The sequence below is a fragment of the Asterias amurensis genome, chromosome 18 (assembly GCF_032118995.1).
Source record: "Asterias amurensis chromosome 18, ASM3211899v1".
In the NCBI taxonomy this organism is placed as follows: Eukaryota; Metazoa; Echinodermata; class Asteroidea; order Forcipulatida; family Asteriidae; genus Asterias; species Asterias amurensis.
The window spans coordinates 229,131-252,115 of NC_092665.1; the positions used below are offsets into that span (position 1 = coordinate 229,131).

Consider the following 22,985-nt stretch of genomic DNA (forward strand, 5'->3'; position numbering starts at 1 on the left):
TGCCTTTAAGGAAGGCCACTCCATCATTCATGTGTATACTGTACATAAAGTACAATCATAAATTTAAAAGCCTTTTAGACATGTTAGAAGAGCATTTCAAATTTTATTATCAGACAATAATAGACATAGCCCTAACAGGCTGATAGCTAAAACAATGGTAGTGGCAGCACTTAAAGACTAATTACAAAAACGTGCACAAGCTTTCACTGCAACAACTAATAAACATGTTATCAGGACTGTGCAATGAAGGGCGCAATCATTTCCTGGTTGTACAATCTTAAAAGGACACGTTGCCTTGGTCAGGCGAGTTTGAAAACCGTTTTTTATAAAATGCATATTGTTGGAAAGATGTTTTGAATATCTAGAATAAATACTGATCCACACAAAAAAAACTCGAGATTGCACAGTTTTCCTTATATATCGTGAACTTACACGCACGCCATTTTGAGGAATCAAACGTTTGACTCCAAAGTATGGCAAAATAAAAGGAAAACCTTGCAATTTTGAGGCATATTTGTATTATCATTATTTTCTACTTTTAAAACATCTTTCTAACCATGTATGCATTTGATAACAATCAGTTTTCAAACGCTTTTCATAGACCAACTCGCCCGATCCAGGGCAACGTGTCCCTTTGATACAGCAATTCAGCTACATTTGTGTACATGATGGCTCTTGTTCTTGCACATTGGTGCATTTGCGCCATAGAGAAAAAAACACCTGATTGGACCCAGCACGTTCACTTGAAACCTTCTTAAATTTAGCAGACAGTAAGCTTAATTGAATGTGCCCTCCATTGCATCTGGTGATGAGGTTGTTGCAATAAAAGCCCCCACATGTTTTTGTAATTAGATAAAGTCTCTGAACATTACCCCTACCATTTACGGTTATTCTTACAGACTGAATCTAAGTTGTTTGGTTGATTGCTGCGCTCATTGTAAGGTCAACTCCAACCATCTTAAGATCTCTGAATAAAATTCTGCGATCTCTTGTGCCATAACAATCAACCAAATATGTACACCATCCCAATGACTTGTCTTCATTATTCTGGTTTACTGACTTGCACCCCGAACAAAGATATTGACAAAATAGGTAGACCGGTAACATAAGGCTAGATAGCTCAGTTGGTGGAGCACCGATAGGTTAATCTGGAGGTCGTTGGTTCAAGTCCCACTCTATTAATTTTTTCTTTGTTCAACCCAAATTGTGTTTTTTTCATGAAAGAAGTATATGATAACCCACGAGGTGCAGGCTTTTTGTGGGTAGGAATGGCCTGAGGGTCAATCCTGAGTGCCATTCCTACCCACGAATGGTGCATACACCGAGTGCACATGTGACGTCATGCTATATCGTACATTATACTAGCGCTCCATTATTTCCCACGAATGTCATATTGTTTGGAAGTAGCTATCGCGCCATCGTGCAAAATAATGGAACAGTAGCATGGCATCACAGGTGGAGGTTTAGTATACAAACACTACCCAAAGAATAATCACCATTGGTGATCCAAGATTTGTGGAAGATACTGAGGACTAATGTCTATTTCACCACAATTATTATACAAATTACATTTTAAACAAACACGCCACAAATATTTTTGGTTGTTTTTTACATGTCCAATCACCCTGAGCAAGCTTGTTGAATCAGACAAGAACATCAGCTCGTAGATGGCTGCATGCCATCCTCAGTCATCTCAAATAAATAAGACAGACGACCGACTCTTTTTACAATGTCATACGGCTTCTCATTTGCTGCGTTCACGATGCTAGCATTTATATGACGATTCATTAACAGTAATTCCAAACTCTCCTTGGCCTCGTTATTAGAAGCAGCTAAATGAAGCGCTGTTTGTCCTCCATTGGTCTGAGCATTGATATCGCTACCGTTCTGTAAAAGAATCGATACTACAGATGCATTGTTCCATCGCGCAGCGCAATGCAATGGACACCATCCATCCTCAGTTTTAGCATTGACGTTAGCTTTATGTTGTAGTAATAACTCTACCATTGTAGTGTGTCCGTTATATGCTGCGCGATGTAACGGTGTGTAATAATCTTCATCTTTGGAATCAATCAATGCTTCTTGATGACTAAGTAAATCCTTGACTATTTCAATCTCGTTATTCTCAGCAGCCCATAGAATCCTTTTATCGAGATCACTCTCGACATCTTCATCTATCTTATCTTCCTCTTCTTCACTCTCATCCCAATGTGACTTGGAACTTCCTCGTCTCTTACGTTGCTGTGATTCCATCACGCTAAGCAGGAAGTCTGTATGTTGACGGCAATCTTCTTCATCCTCAAAACCAGCATCACCCCCATACCCGTCCTTAAGTAAGACAGCTTCCACTGCATCAGCAAACACATTATCCTCAGTCTCTTGGGGTACTTCTGCCGTTGCTTCCAATCTCTGCGTCCCTACATCCTCTAAGAGTGATTTCTTGCCAGTAATTCCTGTTGGCAGAAGAGTGGATGTGAAGGCAATTTGAGGGCAACTTAATCGTCTCTTTTGATGCTTCTCAAGTTTTTCGTGCATATCTAGTTGATTTAAGCTTTCTAAGCTTCCACTTAGCTCCTCCGTGTGCCTCAACATTGTTTAAACACCTCGATAAATAACTGCAAGATTTCAGTTGCCAGTCAGCACATCCTCGGATCCTCAAAGAGATGGAAGCTGTAATGCCTTAGGTCAAACTTCAATGCGAACGTATGAAACCTGGAAATATAGAAAGAAGAAAAAAAACAAAACATAAGAGTACTGTTCAATACTGGACAAAAATAATCACATCGGTGTATATGGGTAAAAACCAAATGATTTTTTATCCCCGGTGCAAATTTAAAATCGTTTGCAGTACCCGCTGCTAAACATGTGATTCGATCTGCCTTTAGACATCGGACTCTGCTCTAGAATTGCAAAGGTCGTTGGTTCAAATCCCACCCAAGATAATACAGGCATATTATGCCTGTGATTTTTTTCACAGAACTCGGGTAAGTACCGAGTATACAGTGCTTAACACACATCGGTGCATATGGGTCAAAACCAAAATGAATAAAAAATCTACATATTGGAGATGAAGTTATCGCATTTTACTCCTCTATGTCACATTTTTGTTGAGGCTTTATTCATTTCTCTATTCACTGTTTGTATTGACAGGCAATGTGGTTTGTTGTTGAGGCTTTATTCATTTCTCTATTCATTGTTTGTATTGACAGGCAATGTGGTTTGTTGTTGAGGCTTTATTCATTTCTCTATTCACTGTTTGTATTGACAGACAATGTGGTTTGTTGTTGAGGCTTTATTCATTTCTCTATTCACTGTTTGTATTGACAGACAATGTGGCTCACATTTGGAAGTAGCCCAGCGGTGAAGAGACATTTTGTGTAATAATGCCCCCGGCTTTCCAGGATTTGGAGGGACGTCTGTGACTCCACCAGAAAAAGAAAAAAATTACACTTTAGATTTAAATTATTTGGGGTGTTTTTCTATAATGTCTATCAAGCAAATAAGCAGACAGCATGTAATGGAGAAAACAAAACTAGGGATTGAACATTTTCACCGTTACATCTTTTAAATATATATTTTTGTCTAATGTATGTAGTGAAAGTCTTATCAATGGCATAAACTTTCTTAAACATAATTACAATGCCTCAATGAAATTGACTGACAGTTCTTACACAATCTTTGAATGTTTGTTACAAAGAATTCCAAATAAAATCATTAAGAAGCAAACAATTGCTGACAATCGGCCAAAGTCAACGTAGAAAGGGACATGAATTCGCTCGAGCATAAGGATGGCATGGCATTATATGAGGCACCAAAGTATTGTGATTAATCTATGTACAGGAGGTACTCAGGCAATCCTGTTTACAGAGAAAACCTGTTGCCAAAATGGCTTTGTTATGTTTCGTTTCATATGCAAAACAAGAAAGGAAGGTCATCGAACAAGCTGAAAAGAAATAGAACTTCATGCACAATTGATTGCAAGTTATGGCTACTATAGGTGGGGTTGTTGACTACACCCTATAATGCACACACTAACACAGTACAGTCATCACAATAGGACTGCAGGCGACTTCGGATTGCTTCGTTCTGAGATACATTCTTATCTTCCGTTCCATAACACAAAACTTCCAAACAGTTGGTGGAGGGTTAAGACAGCAAAATGGCTATTTTGGATCAGCATTGCTTCTGCTGTGTACCACTACGCAAGGGCACACTGTTTTCAACCATTTTATTCCTGGTAAGTTGACTCAAATAAACAGGGATTTCTTGTTTAGAGAAATGAAAGTTTGCAATATGTTTTGATTATTGAGGGGGTCATGTGTTATTGAGGACACATTCATCATGGGTGTGTCACTTACATGTTGTTGATTGAAAAGTAATCAAATTGTTAAAACAAACTTTTCAAGGAACATGTGATGTTTAAGTATAGGCCTATAAACATGTGAAGCAAATTAGTGCCAGAAAAAAGGGAGATTATAATGTTTTAAACCAAATGGCTCAGAAACTAAAGTGATGATCTCTGTGCTCATACCCTGTACAATCACAAACTGCATTGTCAACACTAGCCAGTAATGACTCCAGCACCCACTGTGTGATGAAAGCTATGATTAGGACCATGCAGCCTAGTTATTTTGAAATACTATCCCTCCTCATCACTACACTCCAATTTTATGGCATAATCCTACAGTCATTATTAGGTCCCAAAGCACAAAGGAAATTTCTCAAGAAAGGCATTGTTTAGTATGGACAGTATAGGCCTATCAATGTCAGAAAGATAAATTATTTACTTTTAATCTGATCGGAAATAAATTTAAGTTTGATCTACCTCCATGGTTTGATGAACAAATAAACCTAGTTTTTAGTTTTTGACAGGAAGTTACTGCATGGTTTGGACAAGAATTGTTACTATTTTATGAGCAAATCTTGTAAAAAAATTGAAGAAAGAAAAAGACATTTGAAATCTGTTCACTAGTTAATTGTTATAATTTCAGCTGGTATCAGGAGCTACAGCTCTACTCTACATCTGGGGTCTTCTCCTGCTCCTCCAGCGTGGTAATGAGTTTCAGACATCTGCTCTCCATGATTGTAAGTTTAGACTTTTTTTAAATGGTGTCTCCTCAAAACAAAAGATTCGTGAGACCCCAAGTCATGGAATTTTTATGAGAATATCTGGAGCACTACAAAATGGAACCAGTTTGCTCAAGTGAAAAGATGCTGCCAACCTTGTTAGTCCACTCATCTCGTTGTATTGGATTGTAGGCCTAAAGTGGTATGAACGATTTTGAGTAATAGCTACAGCACCTGTTGTACAATTTTGATGAACCATTTTAATATTAACTTGGTTTGTTATTTTAAAAATATACGTAGAAGCACATTATTCAATCAAGTCAACACCCATTAATAAGTAAAAGAAAATACTACGTTCCAGTAATAGTCCAAATGGCACAATAAATATCATCCATCAACTACCCAGATATTATAATTCAGGATGAGTCTGACTACAGTGTACATGATCTTGATCTAATGCAATGGCAAACACCATCATGGCTGCACAACAGCCCCTCCTTCCTCCATCCAGCTACATGTATTTGCATTAGTAGAGGCCAACTCAGTGCCTGCGGCTGACAGAGTGCCGATGGTCGCGGACAAATCCAGATTTTTGGTTAGACTTAAGAACGGCTGAATCCATACACACTACAATAATAATGTGAACGCTGTAGTCAGAGTAGTGTGAAAATAACACTGGATAGAGTTTTTATATTACATGTCGTTTTCAATTAGTGATGCACTACTGAACTATACATGTTTAATGCAGGCTTGAATCAATGTCTTTAAAAAAAGATAAAATCTTGACTGAATTTAAGTGCAATTTAATTTTTTTGTTTTAAATAATAACAGCTTTGATTGATCAGGCTTATTTGTCCCAATCTCTGCTGAAACTTGCATTAATAACTGTAGGCCGATGAAAACATATCAAGTAGGCATTTACTCATGTGGGATTCGAACCCACAACCTAATATGGGCTGCGGAACATGGTGTGTCGGAACAATGTAGATTTGTAGCCCTCTGTGTTCTAAATGTTATTTTTGTTCACTGTCCATAACTTATAAGTTTTGTTCTCTAAAACAGCTTTGTTCCAAATGTTATTTTTGTTCACTGTCCATAACTTATAAGTTTTGTTCTCTTTGACAGCCATTTTGGTTCTGCTCTACCTAGTGATTGGTCTACATGGCGTTGTCATGGTGTTCATCTCAATCGTCTTGTTCATTGGAGCATTTTGCGTAAGTTACCAAAGATCAAGAAGGCCCAAAACGAGTCTGGAATCAAAAATGAACGACACATCTATAATGTTTTCTTGTTATCTTGTTATGTTTGTTCTTCTTATTTGTCGTGTGTTGGTTTGAATCATTTCTAGTTTTGTTTGTGTAACTTTGTGGGGTAAACATACATAATTACTTATAATATTATAGAGTGTTGACAGTGCACCTTTCTAGCCCAACAGAATGTCATGCTTAGAAACATGTAAGATACACACTTTGAAAAACATTTCTAAATCTACCTGAGTACTACATCAGGTCTAAAGTTAATCAACCTCACAATATCGGAGAAAATTTATTCTGGTATCTAGGTTGCACTGCGGCTGATGAGAATCCTTTGACCTACTTTGGAGTACCAAGATGAAAAGCAAACTTAGTCTGCCTTGGGTTACAGTTAACCAATATTGGACATGTCCAACGTTAAAACCAATATTGGTAAATGCCCAACATGATTACAACATGTACTTGAATTTCAAAGGTCTACCTCTCATCTCATGATGAACAAAGGCAGTTCAGACTTCTTGTGGTACGCTTTCATGAAAATTATAGTGTGACTAATAAATGGAACTTTTAATGACCTATTTTGAATTTAAGCGACATTTTACTTCAGGTTTTACATTATAAAATGTCCTTGTAAACAATAAAAGTTCATTTCTTTTACAGTCACTGTAAAAGAAATTTGTGTACATTGTAGCTTAATGAAGTGATTTGCCAAACTATTGCACAAAATTTTTAACCAACGAGAATTGTGTATGATTGATTTATACAGTACAGCGCAGGGTCTGCGGCATTCTTCAGTGTTGTTTTGGCCATCGGTACAGTGTTTGAACTTGGATGTATTATCTACCTGGGAGTCATCACTGAGGACCAACTCCTGGTAAATGAATTCAACCCTAGTAGAGTCTTTCACTGCATTTACACTTGATCCAGTAAGTTTGATCAAAGGAGGATCAGATCCAGCAAGGAGGATCAGATCCAGCAAGGGCGATCAATTGGAGCTCCCTTTATACATGATCAAAGGGAGATCAGATCCCGCAAAGGCAATAAAAAAAGACGAATGCAAATCAAGTTAATTTAAGCTACCCACATTCAGTGTGTCAAGTCATAAACAAAGAGTATTTGGAAATAAAACTGATTATTTGACAATTATTTGGAATAATAAAAGATAAAAGGGCTGGGTTTCACTCTATAGATCGCTGTAGTTAATATTGACGACAATCTCCCTTTTTCACATGACCTGATTCCTATGCATGAATTCAAGAGCATCTGTGGGAATTGAAGACCTGAACAATAAATAATAAGCACCTTTACGAGATGCTAATAATGGCTGGTAAAGTGTTTTGTCGCGATGGATTAGACGAGAGGGTCGAGGGACAAAAGGACAGCTTGTCCTTTTGCCTACGGGGAATTGGGAAGACAATCTGTCGGGCTGTTCTGTTTGGTCTTCTATCAGGTTACGGGCGCATTAGCGATGTGTCATAGAACTACATAATTACACATGATCAAAACCCTGCCAGGAAAAGAAAAAAAAGATAGTGGGAAAAACAAAACACGAAGAAGACATTGCTAGAGGTTTATTTTGTTAACTTTGGTTGTTGAGAACAAGATCAATTTTGTAAAGAATCTATTCTGTCAACATCCATGTGCGTGTCTTGTTCCACTCAGTTTTACCACCGAACTGGTGGCTTCACAAGATTAGCACATTGCAAAACAGATTTTAGTCTGCATCGCAAGGTTGGTAAGCGCGGCAAACTTTGCATCCTTAATGTACACACAGCTGAAAATGCAACCTGGCTACTGCAAAGTAATTTCAGAACTGCAGCAGACTTTTTCCCCACGCAATAAAAACTAAACAAATATCGTGACCAAAATTCCCATCTACTCCGCAAAACAAAAAAACCATTGAAATTTCCAGCCTTGAGGTTCAATGTACAATCTATTGCAACCAAATCTCTCTCATCCAACTCTCCAAAATACTTCTTGGTGAAACAATCTGTGCTTTTACTTAGCAAATAAGATTCCACTTAAAATGATTAAAGGCATTGTTTAAACAATACACTGAACACTCAGGAAAGCAGTGAGTATACAGTGCTTTTGCTTTGTCACAATATGTTGGTCTTGCCTTGCTGTTGTTAACAACTGCTCTGTGGGATGTGTACAAATTTAACATAATTAGCTGAAACGACGGGTTTTCCATACACCCCTGCAGGGATGTACTGATTGAAAGATAGATTTTGTTTTTGTGAGATTTTGCTTTTACAAGCTTTCACAAAAACAGAAGTGAAATAATTAAATGTCTCTACTCCATTCTTACCCTATCGATATTCTAGACCAGACAACCCTCAACAAGTTTAAGATTGGTGAGGCACTGATATGAACTGCAATACTATGCTTGTAACAACCGTCTTATTTATTTCCTTACAGGGACTGCCTAATGAGCCTTATTTCCTCTTCTTACTGGTCTGGTATGTCCTCAGAGCCATCTGGAATGTAAGTCATAATGAGAAGATGTTTCAATATTTCTTGGATTATACTAATTAAAGAGAGATCAGATAACAACATGTTTCTTCTTCATTTATCTTATGGCGCTTCCTTGAAGACAGTATGAAGAGCTGTGAATAATGATATAGTCAGGTCACCTGTTAGCCCATTGACCACCAATTTGACAGCCTGGGAAGATACATGTAATTAACAAACCAATATGAAGATTGCGTTTTAATAAATTTCTTTGTTAAGCAAAAGATTGTTTGGGCAGATTTAGATTGACCACTGTTTTGATGGAAATAATGCATTAAGTTGGCAGCTAATCCAACATGTAATCTGTTTTATTAGATTCACCTTGTGATTGCCAACTGGTCTCTGTATCAACACTTCAACTCCAAAGCTGGAGTATCTCGTGAAGGACAATAGATCATCAATACCGAGAGGGCTCCCTCAATGTCTCGTGAAGGACAATAGATCATCCACACTGAAAGGGCTCCCTCAATGTCTTGCGAAGGACAATAGATCATCCACACTGAAAGGGCTCCCTCAATGTCTTGCGAAGGACAATAGATCATCCACACTGAAAGGGCTCCCTCAATGTCTCGCGAAGGACAATAGATTATCCACACTGAAAGGGCTCCCTCAATGTCTCACGAAGGACAATAGATTATCCATACCGGTAGGACTCCCTCATCTACAAAAGGCATCTACAGGAATTGTTCTATTACAGTCCTATATTTTTGTTCTGACTAAAACTGTGAAGAAAAAAAACCTAGTAGAACTACTACCGCATTCTTTTTTTTAAATCTAAGATACGTGTCAAGTACCCAGATTTGAAAAAAATTAACAATGCCTTGAAGACTGTTTGCACAACATTCGTAAGATTAATGAACTTAATTGTTTGAAAACCTAATTGGTTTTACTCATTTTTTTTCTTTCTTTCTTTTTTTTCATTTTTTTTTTCACTAAGTTCAGATCATGAAACTTAAGTGTGGGGTACAACTAGTTCTAATTCCCTCGGTTAAAGCCTACAACGTCTACTACTAGTTCACAGAAACTGTATACCAAGGGTGACATTTTCAAACAACTCAGTTTTTTTTTATAAGTGATAAATAAGTATAAGAATCATCCTCTAGAAGTTAAGAATTTCTTGGTTTTCAATATATTATTGTAATAATTTGTAGCTAATTGTAATTTCAAAGTGTATTCTTTAAAAAACCTGATATAAAAACCTGAAATAAGTTGGGGCAGACTTTGTACATGTTTAACAAGTTAATGTCTGTGTGTACTGTAGTTGGGAGAAGAAGTTATTTGATTCATCATTCTGGGAGTAAGCTGGTTATATGTACATGCGCGTAAGCAAAAGGTAATTAATTGTTCTACGTGTGCAAATGTTCAAACTGGGCACACAATACTTAGAATAAACAATAAAATAGTGTGATGACGTCAAAGGGAATCAAACAACAAGCATGTATAATTATTTTATGGTTGTAGCATTATTTTCAAAAAAAAAAAAAAAAAAAACTAAATTTAGTTGACAATTAGCTGTTGGTGGGGAGGGGGGGGGGGAGCTGAACATGCCACTACAACTAGCTATGTTATAGCATAGAGGCTAAATACTCTGCTGCAAAGCATATAATACAAGTAGTGTTTGAAAAATGTCCGAAAATAGAGGGGGATGATCAGACTTTCCAATGAGGTTTAATTAAGCCTACATTTAATCCTCATAATCAGTAAATGAAAATCAAATTTTACTTGATTGACCACATGTTTAATGAGAAGGACTATATTGTACGCATTTTGACTTGATTTGTATTTCTATCAGAGCAACTTAAAGGAACATACTGAATTGGGTAGAAATGGTCTAATGATGGTAGAAAACATCCCTTGAAATATATCTGTCTAAAATGTCAAATTGAAAGAGAAATAATAAAAACTTGTTTGCTGTTAGGAGTTGACTGCTCAGTGAGTATTTAATTCATTTTTTAAAGCAATGTTATATATATGCAAAATGTGTTATTATTAGTGACAAAAACAAAACAATTTTTGAATGCTCCTTTAAACGGCAGCTTACCAAAGTAGTTCTATTTCAATAATGCATCCGCAGCTTTACACATTTAACGCCTAATTGTTCCCCATTAAATTGTAGCTTATAAATATCTAAAACCTCATGTCTGAAATTTATTATATAATGCATTTGGTTGAGACTATTAAAAGTGTAGATAGATAAAATTAACTTGTTGTTTCTAATTTGGTGTATGTTTTGTATCCTCTCAAACATAAATAATCATATACTGACATATGATGTCATACGTAACATCGTGTTCGTTCTACACAATTACAATCCATTTTGCATTGCCTGTTAATGGCATTAACAAATACATGTTTTTTTTTTAATGTCACCGCCCTCGCTCTCAACCAAGACAGGTTACTCACCTATATTTCTTGCTAACTTGACACACTATAGTACACTGATCCTTTATCATGGCCCTATCATCAACACTGCATCCTAGCACACCAGCGTTAATCCCCTGACTAGCTCCTCTCCTTGCTCTATGCTCTATCCAAGCTCTTATGAATATCTGAGCCCTCATTCTCTCTCATCTGCTGTACATCCTGACCACCTATCCAGTCAGCCAATCATAATATGTACAATCACCTCCCATAATCACACCATGTGAATGATTACCCCTACCCCTAAGCCACAAATCAAATTGTCCTCATCCAAAACATAGAGAGCTGCCCTCCCGTAATTTAATTCAGGGATTTGTCCCCTCACTTAAAGACATGTGGAATTTTCTCCAGGCCGGAAAGAAGATTTGCCTTTGGGCTGAGTTCCAACTTCATTCTTTCAGCTCTGATGATGCAATGCAGACGCATCCAAGCAAGAAAACTCCAAGACAAACACAAATAAATCAAACATCTCAATATTCAAGACGTTTGTGATTAACGAGTGCACATTTTTAAACAGTTCAAGACTGCTGTCTGAAAATTTGAAAAGTGCCACATTGTAAAGTTTATTTATTCATGTCACGAGAGCTGCACGCAATCAAATAGATATACTGTCTCAGAACTTTATGTGGTAGCTTAGTTATTTTGATAAGATAACATTTGCAACCTTAGTATGTGATGCTATGCACACATTAATCATCCCACTAGATTATTGTATAGCAGAATTTGGACTAGACAACTAACATTTTCCTTTTTTGTGACGTGTATTCCAGCCCCAGATTTACAATTCTGTTAATAATTTGTTTTAGTCATAACACTGATTTGATCTCTACACACGCTCTACCCCGACACTGAAGTGTATCATGTCTTTGCTTGTTAATAAAACCACCCAGCTTTAATAATTTACTTCACCGTCACAATTTAGTCGGAAAAAAATGTTTTGCCAGGAATTTCTTCAGGCTCTGATTTCAGCAATTCAAATCAAAGTAATGTAACAATGATTATTTAGTAGGCCTCTCACGTGTCATTTCTGTCTACAATAATTTGGACTCTCTTTCCCTGAAGGATTTGTTCTCGGGTATGAGCTTGTTATCTTAAAAACTGAAACAATTTTGATATCCCTCTTCTCCCTCATCAATATTGACCAATTATTGTCTTTTTAAAAGCAATGGTTGTTTTTTGTTAAAATAAAACAGAATTATTTGTATCTGTGTAGATGTAGTCACCTGATAGCGAAGACAAACATGGGTCCTACAAAACTTCCTACTCCCCGGTGACTTCCTCAAGTTACAACTACAGCATTAACGGCTTGTTTTTGCAGCAGCTTTGTTAAGATCACATCCAGCACGTGTCAACAGCTTCATCATACAGTCAAACCCAAGACAGAGCATACACAACTTGAGAACAGCTTGCCCGTTGGATTATGTCTTAAAATCCCTTAAGATCATGTCTCCTGACCAGCAATTCCCAGCGGCTTATTCCTCACAAATATCAAGTGCCTCTTGGCATTTTTAAGAATCCAGGGAATTCAGTATTAAGGTTTTTTATCAACAAGATTTGTAAACTCAAATTGGATTTCCTTTCAATTCATGGTGTAATCTGTTGATCAGTAATAACTTTTTTTCTGTCATGCGGAAAAATCCCAGGATATGTTAGGATGCTGGGATGCTGGGCATGGTTGAAGGATCGATAACCAATGTATGTAAATCATTGCTTGTTGAAGATATATTTGAAGAAAACATTCAACCCGTTCCTCTAGTTATTACAACCTACATTGTACCACTGAAACTTTGATCAAAATCAGGGGGCATATTATATGTTTATCAGTGAAGAAAAAAATAAATAAAAGTGTGTTTTCTCAGGAAGATCATCGCGTTTATTTAAGCACCTTATGAGGAGATTATAAATTTCTACTGGGGCATTTAACGGGCACCAAGGTTATGACCAGGGGGCATGGAGGCAATTACCGCCTCCGTTGCCTCCACGAGTAAGGTTCAGGCCTGTACATGCAGGTACAGTGTATCTTAAAAATACCTCACAGCAAAGGTTTCCACACAATCACAAAGCTGAAGGATCACAAGCCTCGGATGAGTAAGCCTTCTCTAATAACTTTACAAATTGCATCTATCGTTGTACATTATAATCAGATGTGTTCCTGAGGCTAAGATTAAGATTGCAGGGACCTGTAGGTATCTGTAGCTACACATCATTAATATCCCTCACCTGGGATTCAGATCCAAAGTTTGACAATGCCTTAAAAAACATCACAGACAAGTACAGGCTTGGAATTTCATTTTTGAATGTGTGGAAAGGGCAAGGCCATGTTCAATTTGCAAAGGCAATTACATTGTACAATCTTCAAGTCAATGAGAAGTTTTTGAAGGGGGGGATTGGATTTTGACAGACAATGTCAATAATGTTAAAACAAAACAATATTCTTTTGTGCATAAAATACTAAGAATAAAACTAAGATCAAATTCTTAAAAAATGTCGGTTTCAAACCAAAGATGCTAGCAGGTAGAATTCGCATGCGTATTTTCCAACCCCTTAACCCATGCCTTGCTCTATGGTATAAACCACTGAAAACAACTGCTTGTGTAATGTATCCTGAAGATTCAATTCCGCATCTAAGCATCCCCTATCACATAACCTCCATAAATCTCTCTTGTTTCTACAGTTACCAACATTCTATCTATTTAACTTAATTAGAAAGGCTGATGTCTTCATGTTGATCAGGATGTGTCGCTGCATTCCTGGAAGTTAAGATGGATACATCTAGACCTAGTTGCATCATTAAAGGCTCCTGTAACTGTAATGGATACTTCGGACACTTTCACTGCGTTTACACTTGATCCTCATATAAGGATCCAAGGTGGATCAGATACAGAAAGCGAGATCAAGCATTATTGTGCCGCGTTCACACTTGAGTATGATCTCACAATGATCGCCCTTTCGAGATCCTCCTCCTTTGATCCTCTTAGCAGGATCAAGTGCGAACGCGGTGTGTGTGTAAACAGGGTAGGCAGAATGTGTGGTCAAACTTCAGACGGACCAAAGCACATCCATGGGATCATCTTGTGAGCGAGTGAAGCTGATTTCGTAGACCAACAAACAAGTGTTTCGGGGTTCAAGTCTATTTTTCCTTTCCAGATATTTTGGTTTTTCTTTGGCTAGTAGTGGAGGATGGTCATCTCAGCAATGCCAAATAGTATGCAGTATTAGACCAAACACTCAACTTGCATTTCAAAACAAATAAGCCTTAGGCCTATACAACAGCGTTTGATGAACATTGATCCCCTGAGCTTGTCCCTTACATTACAAGTTTTAAATATCTTTTAATTTTATTATTTTACAAGTAACTGGATTCCCTTCCAACAAATCAATGTAAAGATAACAAAATTATGTAAACCTGTCTAAGGGAAAACAGCAAAAAGCGTTTCACTAAGCGCCTTTAAATCATACAATTTTATGAAACGCCAATTTTTATTGCCACACTTCAAACAAACACGTTCATGATCAGGGAACAGTTTTAACAAACAATCTACATTGTAGAGAAATCAAGAGATCAGTTGTACTGGTGCCAATGTAACACTTACTTCAATTTGTGGTTGCTGCCCAGCCAAACATTTCACCTGTTCTTCTGGTTGGAGGTTGATTGGTCTGTAAATAGGTACAATGAAGCTGTAAATAAACATAGGAATGACAGATTGAGAATAAGAAACATGAATTGAGATGTGTAGCAGTGGTGTATCCACAGTCCACCAAAGGGATTGGGAGGCTTATAATCCTTACTCGCAGCTAAGAGTTGAATTGTGAAGGACGCGGCTGTACAACGTGTTCGAGAAGCACGCATGCAAGGGCGCCTTTGGCTGCCAGCCACATCAACCCATTATGACCACGGAGCACAGCCAGAGATTGAAATGTTTAATTTTTTTAGAGGGAGGACAACCGGATGGTCTGGAAAACCCTCGTGGCACAGCAAAGAACTAACGCACAACCTCATGGCCCTGGCCGAGTATCGAACCAGGGTCACCTTGGTGAGAGGCGAGCGCGTTACGCACAAGCCAACCATGGCATGATTTGGAGAATGCCTCTTCTAGTGAAGCCCCCCCCCCCCAGCCAAAACCACCTGAACCATACTTTGTCACCTTCCCAGAAAAAAACAAGTAACTGTTAACAGACAGTGTGTTGATACCCATTCTTGCCAACCATATGAAAATAAAACCATGCCGAATTCTAAATGAACGCCATACATAAACACATGCCATATAACATTTTTTTGAACAATGAAAAAAATCCCCAGTCATACTTAACATTACTTGGCACTGGCAGACGAACCTTCCACTGATTATTAACGTGTGTAACATTTATCAAGCCTCAACTTGACAGGCCAAATTAAAAACCTCCCGTTGACGCAGGCACCCCCCCCCCCCTCCCCACCCAAATCAAAATATTGACGCAGTGTAATACATGTACCCCGCTGACCTCCAGTTATTATTCACGGTTGAAGGAACGCAGCTCCAGGATATATTTAAAGAGCTGCCATTGCTGTAATTTAAACTAATTCTGACAAATCAATTGACAGATCTAGATCACAATCTCAATCAGATTAACTCGCTATTTCCTTTAAGTCAATGCAATCACTATCTCAGCAAATTGAAAAATTTAGATTTATTAAAATATACAAGAATCATATTAATATCCTTTTTATAAACAGCAGAATTTTTGTTTACAATCAATGTGATGGGCCCAGTGAAGTTCCTGTGGTGGTCCATGAATACCCTGTTACTCTAGGTTCCTTGCACCCCGTTTTAAGTTCCCGGATCACAATGCCATGATCAATGCCAGAACAACGATGGCAAGAACGGTCTCAATGTGTTGGCACGTATTTTGACTATGTAATTATTGTCTATTGTGAATGGTTGAAAGGAACTTGTCTCGATAACGACTGGGACTAAATAATACCATTGCCTTGATGCTCTAGTAGAAATTTAAGAATTCCTCATAAGGTGCCCATAGAGAGAAAATGCCTTGGTGTCCTTGCCCTTTCAAAAACAAAGCATTAGGCCAACATGCCTGGAAATATTCACACAATCAATGGGCCAGTGATTGGTGATGTAATATGTGGATTAATCAAAAGTACAGCTGACTAGCCCAGGGTGGTTCTCGTTAGGCATGTTAGGGAAAATTAATTAGTGCAGGTCCTGAAAGGGTTCAATTTTTAACTGCTCATGCCATATTTTTTCTTGTCCGCATGTAATTAATTTATAAAGAGTAAGCTGAAAACAATACCCATGGCATAACCACAGGCCCTGTATGAGTTTTTCAACAAATATTTTATGATCTGTTTCTAGTGTGTTACGTCGTACTCCCGCATGGTCGTTTTCAGCATACATTTTTTATTCTATCCGAACTTCTCAACTGAAACATGACAGGAACTTCCCAACTAAACACTCTGAACATTATGTTTAAAATCATATGCGGGAGCTTTTGTCTCAGAGTTCTAGAGTTCTCTCTATTTCTAACCCCCTTTATATAATTCAGATTGCATAAACCTGTGCTAATCATAGCTCCATAGATGACCATGTATTGACAGGTTAAGTGCCGGAAATTTAATTGAATTTTCCTGGCACCTTGCAACCTGCGCTGATAACAACTTACAAAGACACACAGCAGCTGAAAGCCAAGTGTAATAAGATGTACCGATGGCATCACACACCACGACTTAAGACACAACCCGCAACAGGGTTCATTTACCACCTGACAACGCAAGTGAGAAAATCAGTACAAACAAGGGCAAAGAATACTGTCTGGCAAGGAAGATGAGAATTGTGTAATATTGATTCAGGCTAGGAAGAACTTTTCCATTTTCCAGTATTTCAGCAGAACAAGTGCCTGTGTGTCCCTGCACCTTTAATTGATCACAGACCAAAAAGATGAAGTCTACATTGTTTTTCTACGTTTCCCTCTCCCTTCATGGGACTATGCCTGCCTAGTGCTAACAAAATTGACAAGACGCTTGTTAAAGCCATTATACACTTTCGGTAAACAGTATTGTCCAAGTCCCACACTTCGTGTATCACAACTTATATATAAAATAACAATCCTGTGGAAATTTAGGCTCAATCGGACATCGGAGTCGGGAGAAAATAACGGGAAAACCCACTCCTGTTTTCGCGCGTTTCGCCGTGTCATGACATGTGTTTATAACAAATCCGTAATTCTCGTTAACGAGAATTTATATTGTATTACCGTTTTCTCAAAAAGTAAAGCATTTCATGGACTAATATTTCAAGAGAAGTCTTTCACCATTACCTTCTGTAAACCCTGTAAATTATTTGTAAATCTGTGAACTTTTTTTTTTTTTTCTGTACCGAAAGGGTCCAATGGCTTTAATGAATATTACGTACTTAACTGTACACACAGTAGGCCTATCATCCTATCATTCTACACTGTACGGGTGGCCACTGGTAGTCCCAAGACCACTGTACCCTACAAAACCATCAATTAGTTCATTGAAAATGCTGCGTTTGCTCATCAAAATATCCATTAAATGCATCCATACACAAAATTGGTTTGTCCTTGTCCAAAATCATTGAACGAGAAAAGTCCCATGACACACTGCTTGAACACAAAAACACAAGCCTAATAAATAGCAGCACCACAGACAGCAGAACACATTAAAGTGCTATTAATATTGACATGGTCAATTACCTTGTGTCCTGGCAACCTCCATGGTCCTTGTAGTGGTGAAGGGTTTTGTTGATGACTCATGTTCAGAATCATTAAGCAACAACCAATTTTAAAATTTTGAAAAATGTCACAATGAGCTTTGTACAAGGTGCATTCAATCCAAGCCTGGTACTTTACAGAGACATGCCTCCCTGCTTTCTGGTCATTGCCTTGGTGCCATGAAATTTACAAATTTCCTTTACCAAAGAGACAATGACTTGGTGCCCTTACTCTTTCAAAATTTATGTTCTGTGAAAATTTCATTTCAAAAGGTGGTAGTGTTTTTGAGATTTCGCCGAAAATCTGGAGAGGCTACATAAGTCCACACAGATGCAGGAAGACTACTCCGTGTTTAGAGATGTTTCATGCATGAAATGATTCTCAGATTGGATATTTGTTTTAAATCCCTTTCTCTAAACCACATTCCTTCGAGGGGAATGATTCTCAAAATGTTACAAATAATTTTCATAAACAGCCTGCAATGATTCAATACCAAAGTTTTAGTGGAAATTAAATTTGGAGTTATAACTAAATATATTATGTCTTGAAAGGTTACAAGGCACTGATGGAAGAACAAGAATAAAACATCAAGGGTGGGAACAAGGGATAAATTATGTCAGTACCACAATATTGAGGACTTGTACAAATTAGATAAACACTGGATTTGACAAGTTTACCTTACTGGCTTTAGCAATTATGCTGTTCTAGTAGTAACAGGAGTGATAGATCACGCAGCACTGGTTATAATGATCACAACAGCAACTGACGAAGCAACAGCCCACACAGCACACACTGAAACTGCTTGGATTAAGTACCGACGCATACTACGCACGTCTGCATCAGGCACGAACGAGCGAGACACTGAGAGACAATCAATGAGGGAGGAATATGCTGGCCTGCTGTCGTGACCTGACTGAGCACTTTACGTTGGTTGGTGTGAATGGGGGAAGGTGTGGGATCAATAGGGGAATGTGTAAATATCTCTGCTTGATGGTGATTCATTAAGTATTCTATACTGACAACTATTGATTGCAGTAACTGATACCACTAAGATCAATTTTTAATTACAGTTCTGAAAATAATCTTCACAACAAATTAACACCAGAAATCATTTTACAAAATAAAATTCTTACCTTTAATGGACTTAAGAAAGGATGTTGACCACTTGAGAGGTGTACTGTACCTGCATACATCAAATTAAAATGAAAACAAAAGAATGGTCATTAGAAACAAATTCAAACTGATTGAATCTCATCGTGTTTTATTTTTTGTTTGAAGGGTGAAATAAGGTTTCCATTTCTTCTACATTTAAAATGTAAACACGACTATTTGTTATGGCTGCACGATTAAATGAGTACATGTAGTTGAAAAAACAATAGTTGAGACCCAACTAAAGCAATAGACCGATCCATTAAGCTCGCCCCATTGCGTATTGCCCCATTGCATATTGACCAATCACAAGAGGAAGAAGGATGGGACTGTTCAAAGTCATTGATTTTAAATGACCCATTTAGGGCTTTTGAAGTCATTTAAAGAGAGGACTATCTTTTAAAGACCCTCACACCACATATTCTAATAGACAGCCTCATTAAAGTGTATTAACTTTCAATGTTAATTCATTACACTGTACCTAGCTTTTGAACTTCAGGCTTTCCAAGCATCTTTGTAGGCCTATGCTTGTAAACAAAGTTGATGTTTTCGTTCTATAGGCCCACATGCAGTGTGAACCAATAGTGTCCAGTGCCTTTAAAGACATTGGATACTATTGGTAATTGTCAAAGTTCAGTCTTCTCACTTGGTGTATCTCAATGTAATACAATAAAATAACAAACCTGTGAAAATTCTAGCTTGATTGGTCGTCGAGTTGTGAGATAACTATAAAAAAAAAACACCCCTGTCACACAAAGTTGTGTCCTTGATTTCGAGAGATTTTTGAGACCTCAAATTTAGAATTTGAGGTCTCAAACTCAAATTCATGGAAAATTACTTCTTTTTGAAAACTGCATAATTTTAGAGGGAGCCTTTTCTCACAATGTTTTTTACCATAGCTCTCCATTACTAGTAACCAAGAAAGGTTTTATGCTGATACATGTAATTAGTTTGAGTAATTTTCAATCGTGTCCACTGCCTTTAAGGCTTTGCCAGCATCTCTGTATGTTTTATAAACAAATCAAATGTTTTAAGTATAAGCCTTAGAAGTACACTCAGTAATCTTTCAGACCTTTCTTCTGAAGCCAGCAGGACATTGACTTTATAAAAATCAGTCTTGAACTTTTATGACTACAGAGGCAACGAGATGGCAGCAGAAAACATGTTGACGAAAATGATTGTTCACAGACGATTCAATTCTGTGTAAGACTTGTGTCAACACGTGCATTGATGAAATTTGTATGCCATTCTTGTTGAAATTGAGAAGTGAATAGAAAGACAGAGATGGGGAAACCCCTACGGCATTGTCAGAGAGACTTGATCTAAACATCAGGCAAGGATTTAAACCTCTCATGGAGACTGTGCAGGAAATTCAGTCAAGATAAAATGTCATATTGCCTGTGGGTAGTGCTGTATTTTTGTAGAATGCATGGGGGAATTTGAAGTGTGCAGGTATTATGTAGCATGGTGCCAATCATGGGCTGTAATGTAGTAAGAAACATGTAAAACCCATCGGTCTAACAATCATCAGCTTTTACACAAGAACTTATTTAGGCCTAGGCCCTATATTATGTAAAAAGTCAACAGACACAAATAACAACTTACAACCTGTTCAGATAAAACAAGAGTATACTCAACACTTGAAACATTAGTCAATGTACAATGATAGTTACATAAATGTAGGCAGTTACCGTCTTTTCTTTACATTATACAATGTAGGCGACACGCTTAGTCGACATATCCCTGCCTCTAATTAAAATGGCAATACGTAGATTGAAGCCTTTTATGATTGAAGTTGAAGTAGTAACTAAGTAAGTAAGGAATAATACTTGTGTTTGAACTACTTTACTTTGCCACGGGGGAATGGAGAAAGCTTAAAATGATTATTTTTACTTTAGGAGTAGTCTACTTTGAAAATAATCTACTTTCACTGAAGTTGAAGTTTACGTAGATCATGTGTTGCCTTTTTAGATTCATTTAATAGTGTGAAATCTGTTTCCAAATGCTTCTATTCTCTGTACTAATGGGCCAGAGTAGTGTATGCCCTAGGCATCAATACTAGTGTGTACACTGTACCATGCATAGGGCAAGGATTGTCTGCATGTGGTGAGATTCACTAGACCCCCACTGAGATTCTTTTACAACAACCAGTTCCTTGTCTTAATTATCATAGTCTCACTGGCACCATGTGTGGCAACAGGAAGCTGACTTGTTCGAGATGTTCAAGCCTTTTATTAGGCTGGCTCATTAAAGGAACATAGAGTTGGTGTGAAAAAGGGGTGTTACAATGCAGTGCTGCAGTCATAATATGAGTTAACGGTAGGCATCGCAACAAACAGCACACACACACTGCCTTGTAACACCCCTTTCACAGTATGGTTTAGTCCAACTCGGCTGTGGCACAGAAATTTGTCAATCCAATAGGCTGGTACCTGTGGTTCAGCACTTGGTGACCAACAAATAAAGCGTTTGCAAAGCGATGCGACAGGTTCAAAATGTAATTGTAAACCTGGGAAATCGCTCAGGGATCTGGTAAGTTTTTGTTCTTTTGCTTCAAAAATATTTTCTCTATGGTGTTTTGAATGAGAGAGAGTTAGACAATGAGGATTAAGTTTGTGCCCTTAAAATTTGTGTAATGATTTTAATGAAAATGGTAAAAAAAGGGCAAATCTGATGACTACCTCAGATTGTCGTTTGCCGATCGAGAGAATCTCATATAACTCTACGACCTGCCGGCCGTCAGGAAGGAGAATACATTATCGCAAACTACAACATTCTAGAGCTACAGTATAGTAGTTTTGAAATTTAAGGGACACAACATTTGCTTTTAAAAAGACGAAATTAGCGGAGTACCACAATAGCTTGCTTGTTTATTTGTTACGCATACGAGGGATTAATTTACTCAAGACACTGAGTACTGCCTACTGGCCACAATTTCAAATTTCAAATTTTCATATGTCATTTTTATTAGTCAAAAATATGTCATCTGAAGATTCATACATACCATTGCATTGCTTGCGAATGGATCATTGAATTGATATGTTTATTAAGAAATTGAGTTAGAATAGACTTAAGAAAAAGTAGCACAATTACTATTGTCTTGGACGGTCATCTGAATTTACTAAAGCAAGGATATTTTAGCTATTATTAAAGCAAACATGGCAGGTCACAATGGTCCCAGGTTGACCAGGTCCCAGGTTGGACTTGGACTCCTCCGATCCGTTGCATTCAACGTGACGGAGTCCAGGTACCGTACCACCATTGCTATGATTGATTGGCTGGCACGAACGAACAAGTGCGGACACAAATGATATAAAGTGTAGATTTTTCATATTTTTACCTTATTGAGGAAGCTGAACTTTTACTGACGCTGTCCCTGGATCTTGAAGCTGAAACTATTGTAAGGGTGAGTTGAAATTTGTTGATTTTGATGCCATAGTAGCCTGGCCAGTCCTGCTTGCTTGGTAAACACTTTCTGGCATCAATCACTACCGCCCTCTTGTGACGGGTGTGAATAATGTGAAGCCCTTCTTTCTAATTTTGCGCAAGCTGCATTTTTCTTTTACGGCGCAATGTTCCAACATTGCTAAAAATGCCAAGAGACTAATAATGCGCACATAAACTCGCAAGATGCTAGTGATCTCGCCCTCTGGCAGCTCGCCCCCTCTGCAAACTCGTCCCATGACAATGTCGCCCCAAGACAATGTCATCCCCCAACAACCGATCCCGCTGATAAATGTCGACCCTAACAAAGTCGCCCCATCATATGGAGGTGGAATGCCCCATTTAGCCCAAATTGTGTGGGTAAAAAAAAAATACTTGAACATCCAGTGCAGATCCCCGACTAATTAT

The 22,985-nt window shown here is 37.8% G+C and overlaps 2 protein-coding genes across 4 annotated transcripts; one reads left to right on the forward strand and one right to left on the reverse strand.

The window, feature by feature from the left end:
- Positions 1-122: 122 nt before the first annotated feature.
- On the reverse strand, positions 123-22,614 carry LOC139950554 (ankyrin repeat domain-containing protein 49-like). Of its 3 annotated transcripts, XM_071949295.1 has the most exons (5): positions 22,474-22,614; positions 19,118-19,167; positions 18,662-18,818; positions 14,849-14,933; positions 123-2,712 (listed from the first exon to the last, which is right to left on the reverse strand). In XM_071949295.1, exon 5 carries the CDS (start codon positions 2,590-2,592, stop codon positions 1,657-1,659), a length of 936 nt encoding a protein of 311 aa, XP_071805396.1. In that variant the 5' UTR covers positions 2,593-2,712; positions 14,849-14,933; positions 18,662-18,818; positions 19,118-19,167; positions 22,474-22,614; the 3' UTR covers positions 123-1,656. The 3 variants fall into 3 exon arrangements, with proteins under 3 accessions (XP_071805396.1, XP_071805395.1, XP_071805397.1); XM_071949294.1 differs by lacking the exon at positions 18,662-18,818; XM_071949296.1 differs by lacking the exons at positions 14,849-14,933; positions 18,662-18,818; positions 19,118-19,167; positions 22,474-22,614 and adding an exon at positions 11,238-11,798.
- On the forward strand, positions 3,988-10,754 carry LOC139950556 (uncharacterized). Its single transcript, XM_071949298.1, has 6 exons — positions 3,988-4,237; positions 4,992-5,085; positions 6,193-6,281; positions 7,087-7,194; positions 8,742-8,807; positions 9,150-10,754. Exons 1-6 carry the CDS (start codon positions 4,160-4,162, stop codon positions 9,225-9,227), a joined length of 513 nt encoding a protein of 170 aa, XP_071805399.1. The 5' UTR covers positions 3,988-4,159; the 3' UTR covers positions 9,228-10,754.
- Positions 22,615-22,985: the final 371 nt, after the last annotated feature.